Source organism: Mytilus californianus, unplaced genomic scaffold (genome assembly GCF_021869535.1).
Source record: "Mytilus californianus isolate M0D057914Y unplaced genomic scaffold, xbMytCali1.0.p SCAF_18, whole genome shotgun sequence".
Lineage (NCBI taxonomy): Eukaryota > Metazoa > Mollusca > Bivalvia > Mytilida > Mytilidae > Mytilus > Mytilus californianus.
Genome location: NW_026262666.1, coordinates 9738943 through 9761581, shown reverse-complemented (window position 1 = coordinate 9761581; position 22639 = coordinate 9738943). Strand labels below are relative to the sequence as shown.

The following is a 22639-nucleotide window of genomic DNA, read 5'->3' as shown; positions in this document are numbered from 1 at the left end:
TTCTAATAATATATAGACAATGATAGACGATGTTCTGCCATACTTTCTGGTGTAAATTGTTTTTTCCACCCCCTGTAAATATGCGTTTACTGCTATGAACACATTATGAAGGATATGTTGGACAATGTAACAGTTGGATCTTATTAGTATATTCCTCAATTGTGGCCCACTATATTTTACAATATATTGGCAATTTTCTTATTGTTGCGGCCTGTTATCTATTTCCTGCATGAAGAGATACGAAAAAGTGATACGGAAACTGCGTTAATTCACACTTTTCACCTGAAAATCTTATTTTTGTCAAATTTATTACATTCTGAATCGTACACAAAGTTTTAAAAAGTCTGATGTTAAAGTTTGACGCTGCAAAAGGACATATGACGTCATGCTGGTATGTGCAAAAGGCTAGATCAACGATTCGCGGAATTTTCAATTTTAATAGCACAATAAGAGTGATTAACCAATCTTGAGAAATGGATATTGCTTGATATCAACTCACATTATTTATTTAAAATAGTAACAATAAACTAGCCGAACGCTCATTTATTATTATATTGATATTAGATAACTCTAGTTGATATCAAGCGATATCCAATTCTCACTCGTTATGAAACCTATACATATTATTGAGATCTGCAAATCCTGCATGAAGCACTTATGGATACTATCGCTAAGGTTAAATTAGGTCGAGGCTGGATGAAATGACTAATAATAAAATGGATGATTAAAATACATTTCGATAGTTTAATATGCTAACAAGAGTCACTAGATGTATCATGTAACAATTATAAAATTTAAATCATATTGATTCTTGTTAAATTATCCAATATGACAACACACAAAAAAAGTATATTTCAACTACGAAATATTTTGACTTTTTGTTACGCGTGTGGATAAACTGGTAAACAAGGCAAAACAACGGTCTTATAAGTATGTACAGAGGAAAATGTAGTTTTGCTGGGTCATTTTGAGGAATTAAGTCGGTAATAAGCTGTTATAAGCAACATGTTTAATTCTCTTGACTATATAATAAACTTGATGGCTCAAATTATCCGCATTTATCAAACCACATAAAGCCTGTTGTGTTTCGGAATAACAAATGTCAATTTTCACACGCAAAATTCTTTGGAAATATATTAAAAAAAGTTTTACATCTCAATATCTCAATTCTATCGACTGCTCCACTTCAAAACAGCACAAATTGTGAAGTTCAGTCGATCATTTAAAACAGTAATTTGTTTAATGAAGTGGCAGAGAGATTTTTTGTGTTATAATTTTAATTATGTTCCTTACTTTAATAACAACTATGGAAAAATGCCCTGTTGTTTTCCTGACTTTTATGTTATTGGTAAGAAATGACCGGTGTTTGCGTTTGCAAAGTAGAATGACTGTAACTTTTATCGTTTGATTTGTTTAAATCAGTGTTTGGATGTTAATAGAACAATAAAGAAAACAATCCAAAACTGGTCAAATTTAATAAGAAAAATAAGGAAAACTTAATACTTGAATGAATAAACATTGGCATTGAAGGTTTGTTTTTCAACTAATAAGTTTTATTAAACCTTTAGTAAATTTCGCCTTTCTTTTAAAACATGACAATCTTAAGTCTGATTTGTTGAATTGTACAGAATTTTTTTTTGAAAGGAAGTTGCATTTTTAATTTATCAAATTACTTGCGTCTCCACGCTTAACAAAATATGTTACTGATAACAAAACGTGACAGCTTTGATAAATAATTTTTGCCGTCTACGAAAGGGTATGCTTTAATATTTTTATGCTTCTGTTTATCCGACATAATTAATAGAATCCCATCAGATGATTGTTCTGGTCTTTGCGACGAAAAACTAATTCCTGATTCATTTCAAATTATTTATTGCAAAAAAAAAAATCCCAAAAAAACAAAGACAATTGAAGAAGAATATTGAGCCCGTGAACTTTACGACCAAATGATTTCATCTAGACAAAAGATAGTACAGTTCATAATTCTATTGTGGTGTACTGGTGTACTGTCATAAATTCATGGGAGGTGGTGTCCGTTGTTATTCTTCGGTTTACATGTTGTAATGTACTATTAAAATATGTATTTATGCATTTCTCTGTCCTGAGTGTTCTCGCATTTATATGTACTGTATTCCTGTCACGTAAAAATGTCATGTTAAAGGTATTTTTAACATTGCCATATAAGCGGGAGGTTTGGCTCGCCATAAAACAAGGTTCAACCCACCATTTTTTCTTAGAATGTCCTGTACAAATTCAGGAATATGGCAGTTGTTATCAAATAGTCTGTTTCTATGTATGTTGGCGTTTTTTTTTGTAGCAGTTTAGTGTTTCAGATGTTCCGTTGTTTTTCTCTTATAGTTTATTTGTTTCCCTCGATTATGGTTTGTAATCCGGATTTGTTTTCGCTTAATCGATTTCAGACTATTGAACAGCAGTATACTACTGTTGCCTTTATTTAATTAATTTTTGAGATTCGAATATCGGTGAACTACAGTTGCCTAAAATGATTTATTTCTTTTGTGAACACAGATAACACATTTATGTCATACGACGAGTTAGAGTGAAATTAGATGATTTGGTGTACGTTGTAACAAGAAGATTTATATTTCAGTGTTCAACAACAGGAAAGCAATTCCGTTAGTTATCTACAATGTCATATTTTATAATGAAAAAACACACCAACAAACATGACAAACACGCAATAAGATTATTGCTATTATGTTTGAAATAAGTTTTCTACAGGTACAGCCAAATGTTTGTATCTATGACAGAATTTGATAAAATTTTTAAGTAATTTGTGGTAACGAAATCCCTGACTTAATAATTTACTCGTAATACATAGATTACGCTTATTAAAATCCAGTAAAAAGACACAAGCATAGAGAAAAAGTTGGGATATATGAACACCGTAAGACGGAGCCAAATGAACATCACCGTCCAAAACGGGAAATTTAACAATAGGGAAAGAAAAATCATCCTTTTTGTCGTAAATTTTTGTGTAAAGTTTCTGGTGTAATACTGAAATATCTAAATCTTGGAAAAGACAGTTATTGCTGTTGATATTATATTTGTAACACTCAAAAACGTGTCCATCCCCCCAAACGTGTCCGATACCCCCAAACGTGTCCATATAACGTCACTGAACTCCAAATCATGTCTAGTTGTAAAAGGGCGCTAAAGCATGTCATTTTTATTAACGCCCAATCGTGTCCATTTTTATAAAAACGCCCAAATGTGTCCAATCTCACAAACGTGTCCATATGAAGCCTAACTTTTTCCTTTCTCTGAAAGCTCAATCGTGTCCATATTATAAAAAATGTCCAAACGTGTCCCCCGTTATTTAGTTATTGATTTTTCATTGACGTATACTCCTTTTACTATTTCATTGCAAATTGAAATATAGTTCTTTAGGTCTTTATCAAACTAACAGTACAACCCGTGCCGCCAAAGTGGGGCCTCCGTTCGGTTGTGCGGGGTGTAAAATAAGCAGCAATGTTTTGTTATAATGTGGATATTGAATCAGATACCTCCTGTATAGGGAGAACGCCAACTCTCTGCACATTAAAATCCTTGTAACAACTCTTTCAGGGTGCCGTCGATGGTATGCAGCAAGGCAACAATTTTTGTCCAAATACATATACCCTTATTATCTAGTGGCAGTTAGAATTTCCCCAACTTTAATTTCAAACGGCCTCTATCATATAAAGGGGCATAAAGGATTGTTATACTGAAATCCCATCAAACTAAAGCGGTCTTTCTCCGCTCCCAAAAATTATTAATTAATTCCGAGTCCTGAATAGTGTAAATTTCTAATAACCGTACAAATTTAGGCCCAATCACAAATTCACGGAACAATAAAGGTACAATCCCAAAGTCCCTGAAAATATTCTTTCGCCTCTCATTATAAAAGAGGGACGAAAGATACCAGAGGGACAGTCAAACTCATAGATCGAAAACAAACTGACAACGCCATGGTCAAAAAGAAAAAGACAAACAGACAAATAATAGTACAGATGACACAACATAGAAAACTAAAGACTAAGCAACACGAACCCCACCAAAAACTTGGGATGATCTCAGGTGCTCCAGGAAGGGTAAGCAGATCCTGCTCCACATGTGGCACCCGTCGTGTTGCTTATGTTATTACAAATCCGGTAAATAGTCTAATTCAGTAAGTCACATTCGTGAAAAGGGAAGGGTATTGTAGTGACGACATAAGGAACATATCCGATATCATCTGTGAAACGGTTATTCCGTGACGGTCAACTAACTCGTGATGGCGTCCGTAAAATTTTCGAAGGGATGATTTCAACTTCACCATTTGGAATTCTTGGTTTAATAGCTTTCTTGTGAGCAGCAATCCTCTATCAAGGAAATCATGATAGGAAACACAAGCCCGGGAATGTCGTATCAATTGGGAGACATATACTCCGTATGCAGGCGCTGCTGGAATGTTGCTACATATAAATGAAAAGTTCACAATTGGGAAGCTGAAATCATCTCTTTTTTCGTAAAGTTTTGTTTTCAACCGACCCTCATTGTCAATTTCTAGATGTAAGTCAACATATAAGGCAGACTTAACTGTATCTGTAGTATCCTTTATCTCTAGTTCGATGGGATAGATTCGTTCAACATAGTCACCAAATTTTGTATTATTTAGTGAGAGAACATCATCTATATAGCGGAACGTAGAGTTAAAGGATATTGCTAACTTCTTATCTTTCTTCCTTAGAAGTTCCTGTATGAAGTCAGCCTCATAATAATAAAGAAACAAGTCGACAAGAAGAGGGGCACAATTGGTTCCCATTGGAATTCCGACAGTCTGTTGAAAAACACGTCCTCCAAACGTAACAAATATGTTGTCAATCAAGAAATCAAGCATCTTGATAATGTCAGTTTCAGAGAATTTTTTGTTTGAATCAGAGTGATCCTTTACAAAGTTAGATTTATCCCTCCCCAAGACAAGATACTTGTATCTACGTTCGCCATTGTTTTTAATGAAACAAAGTAATACCAACTCTTTCAATTTGTCTTTTAGTTTGGAATGGGGAATACTTGTGTAAAGTGTAGAAAAGTCTAATGTTTTAATACTATTGCAAGATGAGAGAGTCTTAGATTGTATGTACTCTAAAAGATCTTTGGAATTTTTTAGTATCCACATCTGATTCACGCCACCTGTTAATAATTTAGAAAGAGGTTTCGTGGAGCACTTGGAAGACCCAGCAATATACCGTTGTTTGTAAGGACACTTATGTAGTATAGGTATCCAATACAGTGATGGAAGATCCAGTATATACTTACCTATAGTATTTGTTGTTAATATGTTGTTGTCCTGATAATGCATGAATTATTTGCCACTGTATGTAATGTATCTTGTGTGTGTGTCTTTAAGTGATGCTAGAAACTCAAAATTTATAATATAAAAACCGAAAACCGTTTTATAATTTCAAGAACTTTCAAAAGATCAGAACTGTTGAAAAAAATTGGATAACACCTCTGCAGGAAGCCAGCCGTGCACTATCCTCATACATGATTAATATAGTAATTAAGGCATCACCGCAGTTTATTAGTACAACATAATTTACTTGGTAAACGACTAATTTAACTGTTCTAAACTAATTTTTACGTTCGCTCTAAATATGTATGAAATATTTGCCAATAGACATTAAGCAAGCAACAGTCAAGAGTTAATTATATGTTGCTAATCAATCTTGCAATTATGATAAATATAAATAACTGGCGTTGAACAAACTAATGCTAATACGTTTTGAATTTTCTTCTTTCATCTCTGTTCCTTTTTTAATTTCTGGCCATTGTGCCCAAAATACTTCAGGATTTATGTCTCTTGAATGCAGCTTTTTATCTTATTTAGGATCCAACCGATACCCGACATCTTCAATTGTGTCCCCTATTATGGGATTGCCGTAAATGTTATTGACGTCACTGAGAACATAATAGGCTAAAAGTTTTGAGACGTTCAGGCGTTTTAAAATGGACACATTTTGGCGAATAACAATTGTCGGACACGTTTAGGGGTTATGAAATCGGACACGTTTGGGCGATATCAACTTTTAAGGACACGTTGGGGGGAAATTGACACGTTTGTGGGAATTTGACATGTTTGGGGGGATGGACACGTTTGGGAGTGTTACATATTTATTTAAAGTAAGTTTCTTTGGTTAAATTTCGGCATTATAGTTAGAGAATTCTTGATTATTTAACGAAAAAAGTATCATCTGGATAACAGTAAGTGTTGTTGAATTTATCAATTAAATGAAATTTAGACGGTTCTTTACTGAGTTTGGTCATTACCTGTGATTCATACATGTAAAAGTAAAGAAACAAGTCTGCTATTAAAGGGGCACAATCGGTGCCCATAGGAATACCTATAATTTGTCGATAACCTTTATTGCAGAAACGTACATAAATGTTTTAAAGGAGAAGATTTAGTGCTTTAATCATTTCATCACACCTCCAGTAAGTATATTTAGCATATTTACTTTTCTCATTAGAGAAAAAACCTTTAAATGAGTTGCAGCAAATAAATTTGCAACCTGATTTATCAAACGACCATTTGATTGGATAGGAAAACTTTTGTTTGATATGATTGTGAGGTAGTGTAGTATAAAGAGTGGAAAAGTCAAAACTGTCAACCGAATCAAAAGTACCATCAAAAGCACGTAATTTATCTAAAACATCCAAAGAATTTTTTTCACTCCAAAAGGGTTAACTCCAGTGTTTTCATATGTTTTATTACGAAAAAATTAACGATAAGTTCTTTTATACTAGTTAAGGAACTCCTTAAAAGCACCGACAGATTAGTAGTAGAACACTTACTAGAGGTCGAGATGAAACGATATTTTTACAGGTTTTTTGTGTAGTTTAGGTAACCAATACATAATGGGGACTTTCAAATGTTCAGGAGAGGCATTAAGCTGAGCTGTGGTAGTGACATGATTATTTAATATATGACTCTCTGTGGGGCGAAATGTGATATGCGAATATCAACAATATTCATACATTTATTCAAATAGGAATCAAGTGACTTTTTGTCAGATTTCTCCCGTTTACATCATTTTTTACAATAGAATTAAAGAGCACATGTAATAACCTGACGACACTCTCCAAATTTATTTTCGACGGTGGACGATATTTTGGTCCTTTTCTCATAAAGTTTATAACCTCTCGGTCTTGAACGATGTTGAGGTCCCCTGTAATTACATGGCCAAATGGGTCAAATTTAAATTTCGATGTTTCATAGTCTCATTTTGAAGCATCATTAACTATACTGACGTCTTATGTAATAGTCTATTTTCTCTTTGGTATCATTAAATATAAAAAATTATAAGTTTGGTAGCACAAAGCTATTTCACCACTTCAAAGGAAACACACACTTGAAACAATTTTTCCAGTCCAAATCTCTTCCTCACTTGAAATTGTCGTTTCTACATACATAAGTGGCATATGATTAGTGGAAAACATCAATTTTCTAGACGTCTGATTTTCTAAGAAAAAATTATTTCGCATCCTGGTTGGATAGTATAAACGCGAAGACGCTTCGTCTTTAAAGCGATTGTGACAAGACGTTAAGAGGTAAGTAATTTTTCAATTCTAAAATACTTTTTACTAAATGTATTAAGCTCATGCATAAGAAATTAATTTATTTTTGTTTTGTTTTATAAAACATTGAAGTTTTTTAGTCAATTTCATTAAATCGGAAAATATTAACATGAATCAATTCAAATGCATCACATTAGGTGGTTGGATGTTTATTCAGGAAAATTTTATACGTGAATATCTATTTATTTTAATAACAGAGAAAATATTCTTTTATTTAAGGCTTTAATATTTCGAATAAAGAAATTTATTGGGGTGTTAATTCGACCTTTCAATCACAATCTTAACCTCGTACTTTATCAAATTAGTGAGTGAGATAGTCGATTCAAATTTTAGAAAGGGAGGCGAAAGATACATTGTACCAAAGTACATTCAAACTTGTAAATCGAAAGTAAACTGACAACGCCATTTAAAATATAGAAAAAAGACATGTGGTACCTGTCGTGTTGCTCATGTTAGCACACATCCGATGATAAATCTAATTTTGTAGGCCACATTTGGTGAAAAGGGGACGGAATTATGTGCTATGAGTTTACTTTGATAAATAACTTCCTAAAATTAAACTTACTTGGATCTTACTTGCTAAGATCAATTTCTGGTATTGAAACACATGTTTTAGAAATCAATTGGTGTAGTTGTTTTTAATAACGAAATGCAACGTAATACATTAACGATATGGGTATAATTTGAATTGCTGAATGTTTATTTTTTTACAGAAATTAACAATGGACCGTTTACTGATGATTCTGATTAATGCGTTATTTCTTTCCTTAGTCATGGCCAATATGAATATGGTATGTTTATTTCTTTGTCAGAGCATGCATAAGTCTCGTGAATGACTGAAATAAATTGTTTGTGAGTATTATTTGTATTGATTTATTCTGTTCCGTTTTCACTTCCGGAACTCTCCCTTGTTAGTTATTTTCGTGCTACTCGATCTTCAGTTTTCTGTGCATGGTTGATAGGTTTTGGAAATTGTTATAGTTTTTTGACATATTGTTTATGACTGTCCTCTTGTTGTTTTCCGTCTCTTCCCATTGAACTAGGAAAAGTTTCAAATATTGTTTTATGATCTTATTTTAAATGTTTATATTTTATGAGCTTTGTAAAAAAATCTTTTTTCTTTACGCAGTCAATTTATACTTTGAATAAAGAAATACAAGATTGCTACCGCCTTGTATACATATAAGAAAGTTTAGTTTAACTATGTAAAAATAAAGATACTTTTAAAATAAACAGAGAGATCGAGATCCAAAAATTTATTATTATCTTCTAATTCCTTAAAAAACAATAAGTGGTTTAAGAAGAGTTGAGAACAAAATGTACTAACAGACGATCACACGGACGCAGCAACAACCGATTGCCTTTTTTATTTGTGTACTTGGAATGCCTGATGAATGAATGTATCGATAGACACAATAAGCACTACTAATCATATTTTCCATTAGACCTGGTGTGGGGGGAGGGAGGGGGGGGGGAGGAGGGGGGCATTTAGCCGGGGGGTGGGGTGTGTGTGTGTGTGTGGGGGGGGGTTAAAAACATGACATTAGCAATTTTTGGCATACAAAAAGTCTCTAATAACAACAAGTCATAACTGTATCTGATGAGGATAATTTTGTATTGCAGTTTTGATTTATATCGTAATTAATTTCATAATGTGCTTTGTTTTATTTCAGGGGCCTCGCTGGCCGCGTTGTTTAAGAAGTCGACTAATGTATCACTTGCCTGTCAAAACTAAAGTTGTGTGTTCGATTTCTGCACGTGACAGGTGCGCTCGACTCTAATCTTAATTGACTAGGATTGTCAGGTTTCTAAGTCGGTGGTTCTCTCCGGGCAGTCCGGCTATCTCCTCCAATAAAAACTGACTGCCACGAAATACGACAATAGTGCTTAAAAAGGCGTTTAACACCAATTAATCAATCAATCGATCAATCAATCAATTGTTTAATTTCACAAATCTTGTTGACATGTAACATTGTTAAGTAAAGGCTTATTAATGTTTGCCTTTATAAACTGAATTTGTTTTTTATATTGTGAATTTAAAAATAGCCACTCTACTGATCTTGTATTGTTTTTAATTTGCTTCGACTTCTTCCGTCATTTTTTTTTTTAACCTTAGGTTTTCTCTCAATCGATTTATGACTTTTAAACACCGGTAAACTACTGTTGCCTTTATTTAAATTTGAGTTCAATACGTTTGTATTGTCTTTACTGACCTGTTTGGTGTCTATTCAAATGTGTTAGAGATTTGTTATACACAACAGCTGTTTTTTGTTCTCTTCAGAAATTTGATTACCACGTTATTGAAGGGAATGCCAGATATTTGGAAAACATAGAAACAAATCTTGCAAAGAATACAGTTAAAATTCACACCCCAGCACACAATGATGTTATGGAATCGTACCAAATCCAAGATTTCCGTCAGGTTTGTAAATAACGACAAAACTATAACCTAGAAATGGTGATTTGTTTCCAAAAATTTCCTTAATGACACACTTAAACGTGATGGTAGTCTTTTAAAATTGAGAATGGAAATAGGGAATGTGTCAAAAAGACAACAACACGACCATAAAGCAGACAACAGCCGAATGCCACCAATGGGTCTTCAATGCAGCGAGAAACTCCCGCTACCGGAGGCGTCCTTCAGCTAGCCCCTAAACAAATATGTATACTAGTTCAGTGATAATGGGCGTCATACTAAACTCCAAATTATACACAAGAAACTAAAATTAAAAATGATACAAGACTAACAAAGGCCAGAGGCTCCTGACTTGGGACAGGCGCAAAAAAGCGGCGGGGTTAAACATGTTTTTTGAGATCTCAACCCTCCCCCTATACCTCTAGCCAATGTAGGAAAAACAAACGTACAACAGTTAGCACAGTAAAACTCAGTTTAAGAGAAGTCCGAGTCCGATGTCAGAATAGGAAACAAAAGAAAATAAACAAAATGACAATAATACATAAATAACAACAGACCAGACTACTAGCAGTTACTGACATGCCAGCTACAGACCTCAATTAAACTGATTGAAAGACTTTGTCTTCATCATATGAATATCAGGCACAATCCCTCCTGTTAGGGGTTGAGTATTATACCATCATAAAATATATGAGAAGAACATAACCCGTGTCATGCCAACAACTGGTTTTAGAATAAATGTTTAATTCCGATGCAAAGACCCTATAAGTGAATCAATATTAAAGCCAAAATATGCAATCTTTACAGTATCGTAACTATATCCCTTCTTAATAAGTCTGTTTAAAGTTTTTGTTAGCTTTTGGGGTGAATACTGACATTTTTGTGCTTTGTAAAGAATATTACCATAAAAGATTGGATGTGAAATACCCGAACGTATAAGATGTCTGCATGTTGAGTTATATTTACGAATGATGTCCTTATACCGATGATAAAATTTAGGAAATGTTTTGACTAGTTTATGATATCGAAAACCCTGGTGTAATAATTTTTCAGTAATACATACATTTCTTTCGCTAAAATCTAATACGTTGTTACATACACGAGCGAATCGTACAAGTTGAGATATATAAACACCATAAGATGGTGACAAGGGAACGTCACCATCTAAAAATGGATAATTAACGATAGGAAATGAAAAATCATCTCTTTTATCATAAATTGTTGTATTCAGCTTCCCGTTAATGATATAGATATCAAGATCGAGGAAAGGACAGTGGTCATTGTTAGTATTAGCTTTATTTAAAGTAAGTTCAACAGGATAAATTTCTTTAGTATACATACTGAAGTCGTCATTATTGAGAGTTTTTTTAAACATGTAGTTTATTTTAACATGTATTATGCTCTTTGGTGGGGTTGGTGTCTCTTTGACACATTCCTCATTTCCATACTCAATTTTATTTTAACAAATATATTCACAGATTTGCTGGATGTTATCATTAAATAACTTTTAATCGAATTCAACGCTGAATTCGGAATAAACAATATTTTCATTCTAATATTCTATTTTCTGTTTGCTTCATTCATTATAAAGAATATCTGTTCTCCGTTTAAAGTCGTATTTGGAACCATAATATATGAAATTGATTTTCATTCTTTGTCAAAATGCAGTTAATCGTGTTATTTAAAAAGTTGTGACAGAAAATTGTAGGTCGATGGACTCATGGTTTAAAAATTGTGCCAATTTTCTTATATATAATGGAAGTGATTATACACTGACAAAACTACAAAGACGGGACTATACAAAACATTAAAGGATAAATGTTGAAATAAAATCCAAAAAGAAATAGCTCATATCAACATGATAGAAAATGATAAAATTGATGTGTTCCGAAACCTTTTTCGTTTTCAGAAAATCAAAGGATTTGTTTTGTTTCAACTCCCTCAGGCAAAGTTGACCTGAGATGGATTTGGCTATTTTTTATGTATTTTGTCCTGCAGCTCTTCAACTTTTTCGGTTGTTATACATCTTTCGCTGTCAAATATTTGGCTTTGAGCGTTTCTGATAAAGGTAAATCCAGAAAAGCGCTTCGGACGCATGATATTTATAACGTGTTGTTTTCAGTTTTTGCATAAGAAAATAATATATCCAATACATTATAAACTTAATTATATCCGATTTTCCCTCCAGTTAAGTATTTTTTCATTTATTTGAACAAACGAAAAATACATTCTATATTTATCATAAAAAGTTAAAACCATTAGTTAAAATCAAATAACCTTATTGAGTGAAATGAATAGTCCGAACAACGAATTTCAGTTTTCGAGAAAATTTGTCAATTTAAGTTATAAATTTTGACCTATGATTAACGTTTTTTTGTGATCTGAAATGACGGAATGCTCTAATACTACATTAAGAGACTAAATCATTTATGTCTGTTGAATGATATGCCGACTTCTAATAATATGCAATGAAAAATTTGCATCTACCCAACGATTAATTAGTTGATAAATGACTTAACATTGCACAAAGTTCATTATTCTGTGACATAGTAGGTTTTAATTATAGGGTCAGCAGTTGAAATGTCTCCCTTCCTTTGAGCAATGTAGACTGCGGGACATAGACAGAGAAACTGCAGGAGATGCTGGTCAAGTTATAGAGGGATTTATTCACAGCTGGGTATGGAATTAATGCATCATTATTTTAAAATGTTATTCTTGTCAGGTAATCAGAATCTTTAAAAAAAAAAAAAAAAACCCAGTCATATTTCAAGTCTTCATATGCATGGTTGCAGCCTTTCAAAAAAGTCTAAAAAGGATAAAAATGGATTCGATTGTTGGTGTGCATATTGATGTTCGAAAGAGGCGTTTAATTGTGTTAAAATTCAACATACTTAATCCAGTTTGTACCAAAAACATAAATAGATGAAGTTTTTTGCATCATTGGTCGAACAGTAAATGGTAATTTGTTTTTAACAATGGAAACAATAATTAAACAAATGATCGTGAATAATAATTGATAGTGTTTAAAGTACAGATTTCGTGGCCACTTGAACCAACCTATTGTCTATTGTTGTTGATTGCATGTTGCCCTCTGGATCTTTTTGTGGTATTTTTGCCAGCCGTTGAATGATTGTCTCATTTGCTTACACCCACATCTCTTTTTATTCATTTCTAATATAAAAATGAACTTTATTTGCAAATTAAAAATACATACTGTTTGTCTTCTTTATTATGGCTTTACCAGAAAAATTAACACAGATTTAATATGCAAACTATTATATAACTAACTTTTGTTATATCTCCACTAATATAGCATTTTATGATTCTTTTAATCAATCAACAGGTTATTTCTGTATTTGAAACTCACAACTGGCATTCTATAGTTTAGCTTTTCTTTTAAGATCCCGTTAGTCATATTCATTCATACATCCCCGGCCTTTAAATTTGGATTTCGGCATTCCTGATAATTGGCAGTAAATCCAGAAAAGCCCATAAAACGCACCAAATTTAAAAAAGCATTATTTTCATTATATACACGATTAAGTAGAATAGTCCTAAACAAATTGCATATCTGCAGCAGAACAGATAGTTTAATTTGAAATATTGTACAAATTAAATGCAATTAAAAACATTGGTCCATTTAAATATCAACTCTGTAAAGCAATATTTCAGAAAAAAAAAAAACAAAAAAAAAACGTTGTCAGAACTCTACAATAATATTGCTTTATTTCGTTGTGATATATCCATAAATTGATAATTGCTGAAATGTAATAACCATGCATATTTGTAAAATTTTACATTTAAATGTCTTTTTTCTTGTCGTCTAATCAAAATTAATATACTATGTGCCTGTGTGTGTGTACGTGTGAATAATCACAAACTCTGTACTTTTTACAGAACAAAGGAGATAATACCATAAATAATGCAAACGAAGAAGTGGTGAAGGAAATGTATTATGTTAATTTGGATAAAGTTATTGATGACGAATCCCTGGTAGGGGCTTTAAAAGAGTTTTTTCAGGATTTCAAATACCCCGTGTATAAGGAAAAGAAGATACCACAGGATGCTGAAGTATTAAATATAACAGGTCATGCAGGTAAACAAAGTTTTATGTATTAAAAACTTTTTTGAGAAAGTGAATCGTGAATAATTTGCCGTATTTTTATCTTAAATGATGGCAATTACACTCTGTACGAAATATTAACATTAATGGTACCAATTTTACCGCACCAGATGCGGATGCGTACCAAACGATTAGCCTACAAATATAGAATAATAATAAAAGCAAATACTGATAAGAGTAAAGCATGCAATTAAACACAAAAGAGTTCTGAATAAAATGGGAGATAAGGTATGATATAGACAACAAAACCTTTCCGCAATTAGTTTTTGTTAAATTTCAAAAAATGTGCAGAATTTATCTTTTTTCAAATAAACATATACTTGGCATGAACCAATCAAATTTACGCCATTTTTTCCATGTTTACCAGATTTAGTTACCATGTAGCCTCAAGTTTCCAAAATATTTTATAGAAACACAAATAAAAAAAGAATGGGGCTTTGAAACACCAAAGATTTATGTTTATGACTTAGAATATTTTTCTGCAATGAAATGCAGGGTTAACTTCTTACAACTGTCAAATTCAAGGGAATATTTTTTTTTACCCTTTTTCGTATGACACCGGACGTAAAGTACTATGATTTGGTGGTATTACACCTAAAGAAGACATTTTTGTTGAATAAACTTAATGTGATTATTTTTCCTTGAAATACTGGTTATGTCAAGCATTACTGTCAAGTCCTGTTATAATCAGTTCAATAGTTTGAGAGAAATTTAGTATAATGTTTGAAGATATCATCAGCAATTTGAGGAAAATTTCGTCGAAAAATCAAAATCACACCGCATCATAATAGATATAGTGTGGACCGATTAATTCACCAATAAATGATCAAATATTCATCTCATCTGCAAAAAAACAGTTAAATATGATACACAAGATGACTCTAATATGATAAACACCCTTAATGTACCTCTTAGTCTTCATTATAAGGTCACTCTTGGTCCATTTATACCTTTCATTCCCTCAAATTTTAGCCTTTTGAGGCTAATGAATTAAAATGGTAGGGTAACTATCAAACATTTATGTAAGAAATGTAATATCTAAAGAGTATTTGAAGTGTTCAAGCTGAATGAACTATCCATATAAAAGTTTACTGACTCCATGGAGGTTTCAATAAGTCCTTACGTAAGACTTAAGTTTACGCCGCGTTCCAGAGAAGGACATATAATGGTTCCCTTTTAGTAATTATTTGTTTTTATTGTTTTAAAAAACATTTCATTTACTTATTACTTTATATTTCTTAAAGAATAACTGAGGAACAAATTTCTTTATATCCCAATATAGGAAATAAGGAGAAAAATTACGAAAAAGCTCCCCAAAACACTTGACTGTGGCTTTGTCTACCTACTAATATTCAAGGTAGAGGCTTTTAACTGATTTTATCTCGAAATTCACTACAGTACTACGATTTTCTGTTTATACCACGACTTTCAATACTATACCTGACTGCTTATACCTCGACTTTTACTATTATGTTTGATTGTTTATACCTCGACATTCACTTCTTTGTTTGAATGTTCATACCTCAACTTTCACTGACATAAACCTGCCAGAGATTTGTTAAGTTTAAAGTAAGTGACTTAAGAGTTATGACAAAAACAAAATATTCATTTTGATGAAACAGTATTTTATATTTGAAACTGATAAAACTATACTGGAACACTTTACAACCATTTTATCTTTAAAAGTTAAGGAAATTTAAAACAAAAACGCTAACAAATTGAATATTGTAACACCGAAACAAAATAGTACTTAAATATCACAAAAAAACCTTGATGGTTTCTAAGACAAACTTGTCTTACACATAGTGCATGCAGACTCTATTTGTAGTTGATAAATCTTGAAACCAAAATATCATGAATATTGTGGATTTGTTTTTTTTTTTTACTTTGGTACTAATTTTTATGGTTTGAAGAAAAGTTACATTTCATGGATATTTAATTTCGTGTTTTTGCCAAAGTCTGCATACAAACCTATGGAAAATTTGTAATTCGTTGAATATTTAAAGTCGTGGTTCCCCGTACCCACGAAATCCACATAAGTGGTATCCCACGAATAACAAAGAAGCCACAGTAGATATATATATTCAGGGTATAAGAACATTTGTTGTTCGACCTGTTAGTCAAATGAGTTTTGTTAAAATATACTTTTTCACTTTTTTGGTCTTTTGGAAAATGTTGTTTGTGCTGTATTTAGACACCTCTAACAAGACATTTGTTTTGCATGCACACGTATAAAAATTGCGGTTTTTATCCAACGCAATCATAGGTTTGAACGTTGTTTTCAATTTAAACTTGTTATATTTTTTTCGTTTGGGCTTGTATTATATTTGCCTTCGGGTTGATATGATCCGTTCATCCTATTTTGACTCCTCAAATTTCAAGAGTCTATCCTAAATTGAGGTAAATTGTATGGCTTTCCAAATACCGTTTCGATTCCTAACATCACTGAAGAGACATTAATTGTCGAAATCCGGATATGGTGTACAAAAACCTTTGCACCTTTTGTTTGCGGTATATCATCTTTTCCGCAAGTTTATTGTTTTCTGTTTAGTATTAAATTTATAATTAAGATCCATTTATTACATCGGTGATCCGTTTATTTGGCAATCGCCAATGGCAGTCAGCAGGGTTTAAGAACATTTGTTGTTCGACCTGTTAGTCAAATGCGTTTTGTTAAAATATACTTTTTCACTTTTTTGGTCTTTTGGAAAATGTTGTTTGTGCTGTATTTAGACACCTCTAACAAGAAATTTGTTTTGCATGCACACGTATAAAAATTGCGGTTTTTATCCAACGCAATCATAGGTTTGAACGTTGTTTTCAATTTAGACTTGTATATATATATATATATATATATGAATATATAATTTTGATTTCAGTGTTGATTCATAACTCAAGGAGATAAGGGACATTGATCTTTTAAATCACTGCTACGTCAATGTTTTCTTCTTTCATTATTATAAGTCTTAGCCCATAAGAAAAAGAGATTTTTTTTCTTCTGTTTTACAAGAGTGCTTAAACAGACTTGTTGAAACTGACAATTGAAAACGCAATCCTGATTTAAAAGAATTATCACTAAGTCCTGGCCTACACCCTTTATTTCAGCAGTCACTATTAATATAGCAATCCCGTATGGCCAGTTGAATTGCGATAATAGATAATGTGTTAAAATTCCATAATGTAATAAAACCTTGATGGAAAATAAATAATAAAGCACGAGATGTAACGAATTTTGTGTGTCATTTTATTATTTGATATATCTTCAATTGACTAATGTGATCATATTAGATCGGTACACAAAATATGAGAATGAACTGCATTGATTGTAACATAATTTTTTTCAGGTGGTCGTGTTAAAAGGCAAATTATGGCGCTCCGTAATCCTTGCGATGGACGGCAGCTAAAACTAGTGTTTGGTATTGATTCAGGTAGAAGTTGCAATCATCTTAAAATATGCCAATCGTAAGTAACACATTTTAATTATTCTCTGGATGACAAATGATTGATTTAAGCGCAACTGATACGTGTTGTGTAGATATAATAAATTATGAGTATGATATCTTTGATGCGTTATAACAATTTCTTAACTGTTTCATGCTTTGTTTAGATTTTGCAATATCTAAGAATTCATTTCATCCCCAGACTTTGTAATAATTACTAGGACATGACATCTTTCTTCACGGTGAAACTCCGACAAATGACTGGATTGCATCCCTCTCTGATTTCACTTCACGATATTTTTTCGATCATGTCAAACAGTTTTGACCACCCTGCTGTCAATTTTTTCAATTAAAAAGTATCAGCAACAAATAAGTATATACTGTTGTCAGGTCATTAAAGATTGCATATTTTGGCGTTAATATTGATTCACTTATAGGGTCTTTGCATCGGCACTATACACATTTATTTAAAAACCAGTTGTTGGCATGACACGGGTTATGTTCTTCTCATATATGTTATGATGGTATGATACTAAACCCCTAACGGGAAGGATTGTGCCTGATATTCATATGATGAAGACATAATCTTTCAATCAGTTTAATTGAAGTCTGGAGCTGGCATGTCAGTTAACTGCTAGTAGTCTGTTGTTATTTATGTATTATTGTCATTTTGTTTATTTTCTTTGGTTACATCTTCTGACATCAGACTCGGACTTCTCTTGAACTGAATTTTAATGTGCGTATTGTTATGCGTTTACTTTTCTACATTGGCTAGAGGTATAGGGGGAGGGTTGAGATCTCATAAACATGTTTAACCCCGCCGCATTTTTGCGCCTGTCCCAAGTCAGGAGCCTCTAGCCTTTGTTAGTCTTGTATTATTTTTGATTTTAGTTTCTTGTGTACAATTTGGAGTTTAGTATGGCGTTCATTATCACTGAACTAGTATATATATTTGTTTAGGGGCCAGCTGAAGGACGCCTCCGGGTGCGGGAATTTCTCGCTGCATTGAAGACCTGTTGGTGGCCTTCTGCTGTTGTCTGTTCTGTGGTCGGGTTGTTGTCTCTTTGACACATTCCCCATTTCCATTCTCAATTTTATTGTAAGAATTGTAAATATCCAAACCAAACCAAGCCGATATGTTTTTGACTAATATCAAATAAGCTACCACAATAGACATTACAATTGTGTTCCTATACATAAAAACAAAATAATTCTTGAACCTTGATTTAAATCCTCATTTTCTCAAGCCTGGTGATCAGCATGACTCATCATTCAACCGACACTTAATATTTCTCTATTGAAACATTACTTGAGTGCATGTTCACATTTAACATCTTCATTAACAAGACTAAGAGTTTTTGAAAAACAATCCTCCAACCGGGTTTTTATGAAGAACTATTAAATCGACATGACACAATGTTTACTGTCATTTTCACGAAATGGTTGACCGATATGATGTGTCTCTCTAACAGCACATGGGAGACATTATATGCTACTCTTAGAACTCAAGACACTGGCATAGTGATCTGATCTGTAAATTTGTAAAAAAATTTATCGAGTCTGGATTTGCATGGAGATTGAAGCATGAATAGCAGGTGACGATTACTTTGTAATATTACTTTGAAATACGTCAAAGATCGGGTATTTTGTCTGAATGACTGCAAAGTGCAATGTGAAACAGTTATATAATTTTTCCTCAAAATAACCGTTTCTAACAACTAATGTTTTTGTTACTACTCATAACTTTTAAAATGATAAATATAATTTAGTTTATTTTCATGGATATTTTCAGAAAGGAAAGAAGAAATGGGCGGTGGATTCTGACTGATTGTGGCAATATACAAATAACTTCACCTATGGTGTATCAATGTTTGTGTTGTCCCTGGGTTACATCGATCGATATGACAGGAGGTGACTGTTATTGTGTAAGAAGGGAAGAATGGTAGAGCATTGGAAATTGAAACACTTCAAATCACAAGATGCAAAATTATATTTGTATTCGTAAAAAATACCTTTGCAACTGAAGTGTCATATTTCATCTTTTATAAGCATGGTTGTTGTGTTCGTCTGTGTGCTGTCTTGATACTAAATAGTAATGCACGATACATAATATTGGAATAGAATGGTCATTTCTGTACAACAGAACACTTTCTAGATGCCTACAAAATTATGTAATACCAGATAAAAATCATTTTATCAAACTGAAAATCGTGTTACAACTGAATGCTATCAACATCGTTTAGTTGCAAAGGGTCTAAGCATGTACTTAGGCAGTTATGCAATATGGTGTTTATTGAACTCATATTTATATGTTTCTTGCGTGACTTCTCTGGGTTTTTTTTCCTGAATGCCTTCGAATTATTTATATTTAAGAGCAACTCTCTGTAACCATTAACCATTTCATGTAGGGGTCGGCACGCATAGTTTCAGATTTTCCTGAAACTTAGGCTAACCATATAATCAGGTGAAAAAGTTAGACAAATGCCTCGAAAAATGTTGTGAGGCTACTGTTTGCCAGGCAACCACGTTAAAGGGTTTTCTCTTACATTTTGTACAATTTACCATTTAAAAAAAAACAAGTACTTTGCAGTCATTCTGAATCAAAACCAGATTTTATTTCATGATATTTGTTAACAATTTTCAGAAATATGATACTTAACCTATAAAACATCTATGCCATATATGAAAAATATTTTGTCTGAGTATTGTCACAACCGAAAAAACAGGGGTCATTTTTAATGTATTTTAAAGGCAGATAATACACATTTTGCATGGAGAAAATATTCATTCAGACACTTGTCAGAAACAAGAAAAACAAAGAAGCCCGATCATTTAATTTTACATTCAGATATATTGATGATGTTCTTTCCATTAAAAATCCAAACTTTTCTGACTAGGTTCCATTAATATATCCTCCAGAACTAGAAAGTAAAGAAACAACAGACACGGCTTCCTCCGCCTCATATTTAGACTTATACATCGAATTTGACATTAGTGGTCATATCAATACCAGCATATATGACAAGCGAGACGATTTTAATTTTGAAATCATCAATTTTTCCGAACATAGCAGCAATATACCAACTTCACCTGCATATGGGATATACATTACCCAACTCATTCGGTATTCAAGAGCTTGCAGCTGCTACTCACCAGTGTCGGAGCAGAAAGTTGATGAGCCAAGGTTATGTCAAAGAATGTCTCGTCCTGTTTCTAAAAAAGATTTATTGGAAGATACCAAGACCTTGTTGATAAATTTTCCGTATCAACTTCACAAATAATACATGATGGTCTTGAAGTATAGATTCTTGGTACTGACGTTGTTTATCATCTTAATTACATGTTAAAGTTTACTTTTTTGTCCTTGTATATTTTTAACCTATACTGTTTATCCATATTTTATTATATGCTTATGATGTGGATCGGTACATCCCGCCATTGTGTTATTGTGCTATGGTAAATTTTGAGTTCTTGTCTTTCAATTTTGCTTATGTACTTTGTTTATATGCCATTTTGTGTTTTTTTGTTGAATTAGTTATTTGTTTTTATAGTGATTAAGATTATATTACAATGTTGACTGCTGTACCCCAATTTTTGACGTTTTTACCTATTATGTCTGTTTGTTTTACTGTTACGGCCAGAAATTACCTATAAATTGGAGCCAACAAAAGACAAAAATTAATAATAAATTTAACAAGATTTATTATACAATTTTACACGAAATAATTTACAAAAAGAAATGTCAACTTAACTACTGTTAAAATAAATGTGCGATCTTTTGTCTTTTCCTTATCCGGAATTCTTCTCTTAACGGTTTTAGATTCCAAATGTTAGTATATCCAATAAGTTCACAAACTAGTATGATGTCGTTCGTAAATAAAAGTGTCAATTCACCAACTCCAGAGAACCTCTGAGAATGCAAGAATATAACTGTCTGTCCTAAAATCTAACTTTGGTGTCTGTATATATATTGTTGTCACGGAAAGTTCTAGAACACTGTAGAAGAGAAACTCCTAGAGAACTATAGAAGGGAAACTTCTAGAATACTATAGAAGTTTAAATTACACATCGTAGATTATGATCATTCTGGAATTATTATGCAAGTCAAATAGAAAGTTCTAATCATTCCATCAGTATCTATGATTATTCCAGTAATTTCTAAACTGCACAGTTTTAACACTATTTTGTAAACAACTATAAGGTCACACAAAACAAATTAGGCCAAGATCAATTAAGATGATAATTACAATATCAAAACATTGCTCACACATTGTTATCAATATAATGGAATTCTATGCGACTGTCATACAAGTGACAGGCTAAGTTAGCTATAACCCCAGGTTTAATCCACCATTTTCTACATAAGGAAATGCTTGTACCAAGTAAGGAAAATGACAGTTGTTTTCCATTCGTTAGATGTGTTTGAGTTTTTGATTTTGCCATTTTATAAAGGACTCTCCGTTTTGAATTTAGATTGGAGTTCGGTATTTTTGTTATTTTACTTTTTGCATCCCCCTCCATTTAAATTGTGGTAATAAATATAAAGTATCCCTGTTTTTAGTCATAAAATCACAACAAAATGTTTGGAATTTAGGGTTCTAGAATGGTTGCTACAGGAACCAAAATGTTTCATTTTTTTCTTTTTTTCTTCAGAAATTTGGTCTTGTTGAAAAGATAACCCAAAAACTAAAATATATTGAATGGATATGATTTGAAAACTATTGTGCATTAAATGACATTCAGTTTGACCCGAGGTCAAATATCATCGATGACTTTAATTGCTTATATCACCTTTATTTAAACTTTGGTGGATAATTGTCTCATTGGCAATCATACCACATATCCTCATTTTTATATTGACCATTGACCTTGTCAAAATTGGATTTTGTAAGAAAAGATAACAGAAAGAAGCATACAATACATAGGGCAAATTTTCAGGACGATTACAGTCACTTTTGTTTTTATTATAGGCCAACAGTAAGAAGTCAAGGTTATGTCAAAAATGCTTAGCAATAAGCTTTATTTGATACAAATGTACCT

The 22639-nt window shown here is 32.4% G+C and overlaps 2 protein-coding genes across 2 annotated transcripts in view; both read left to right on the top strand.

Moving 5' to 3' along the window:
- LOC127726690 (uncharacterized) overlaps positions 1–22639 on the top strand; it is a 269933-nt gene that overhangs the window by 25127 nt on the left and 222167 nt on the right. The gene's annotated exons all lie outside the window — the stretch shown is intronic.
- Positions 9918–21378, top strand: LOC127726691 (uncharacterized). Its single transcript, XM_052234142.1, has 5 exons — positions 9918–10042; positions 12603–12713; positions 13934–14132; positions 17504–17621; positions 19392–21378. Exons 1-5 carry the CDS (start codon positions 10010–10012, stop codon positions 19543–19545), a joined length of 615 nt encoding a protein of 204 aa, XP_052090102.1. The 5' UTR covers positions 9918–10009; the 3' UTR covers positions 19546–21378.

Excerpts from the sequence above, each read along its gene's own strand:
- LOC127726691 (XM_052234142.1), top strand. The coding sequence starts at position 10,010 with ATGGAATCGTACCAAATCCAAGATTTCCGTCAG. Across the intron at positions 12,714-13,933 it reads AGGGATTTATTCACAGCTGG|AACAAAGGAGATAATACCAT; the intron begins GTATGGAATTAA and ends TACTTTTTACAG. Across the intron at positions 17,622-19,391 it reads CATCTTAAAATATGCCAATC|AAAGGAAAGAAGAAATGGGC; the intron begins GTAAGTAACACA and ends GGATATTTTCAG.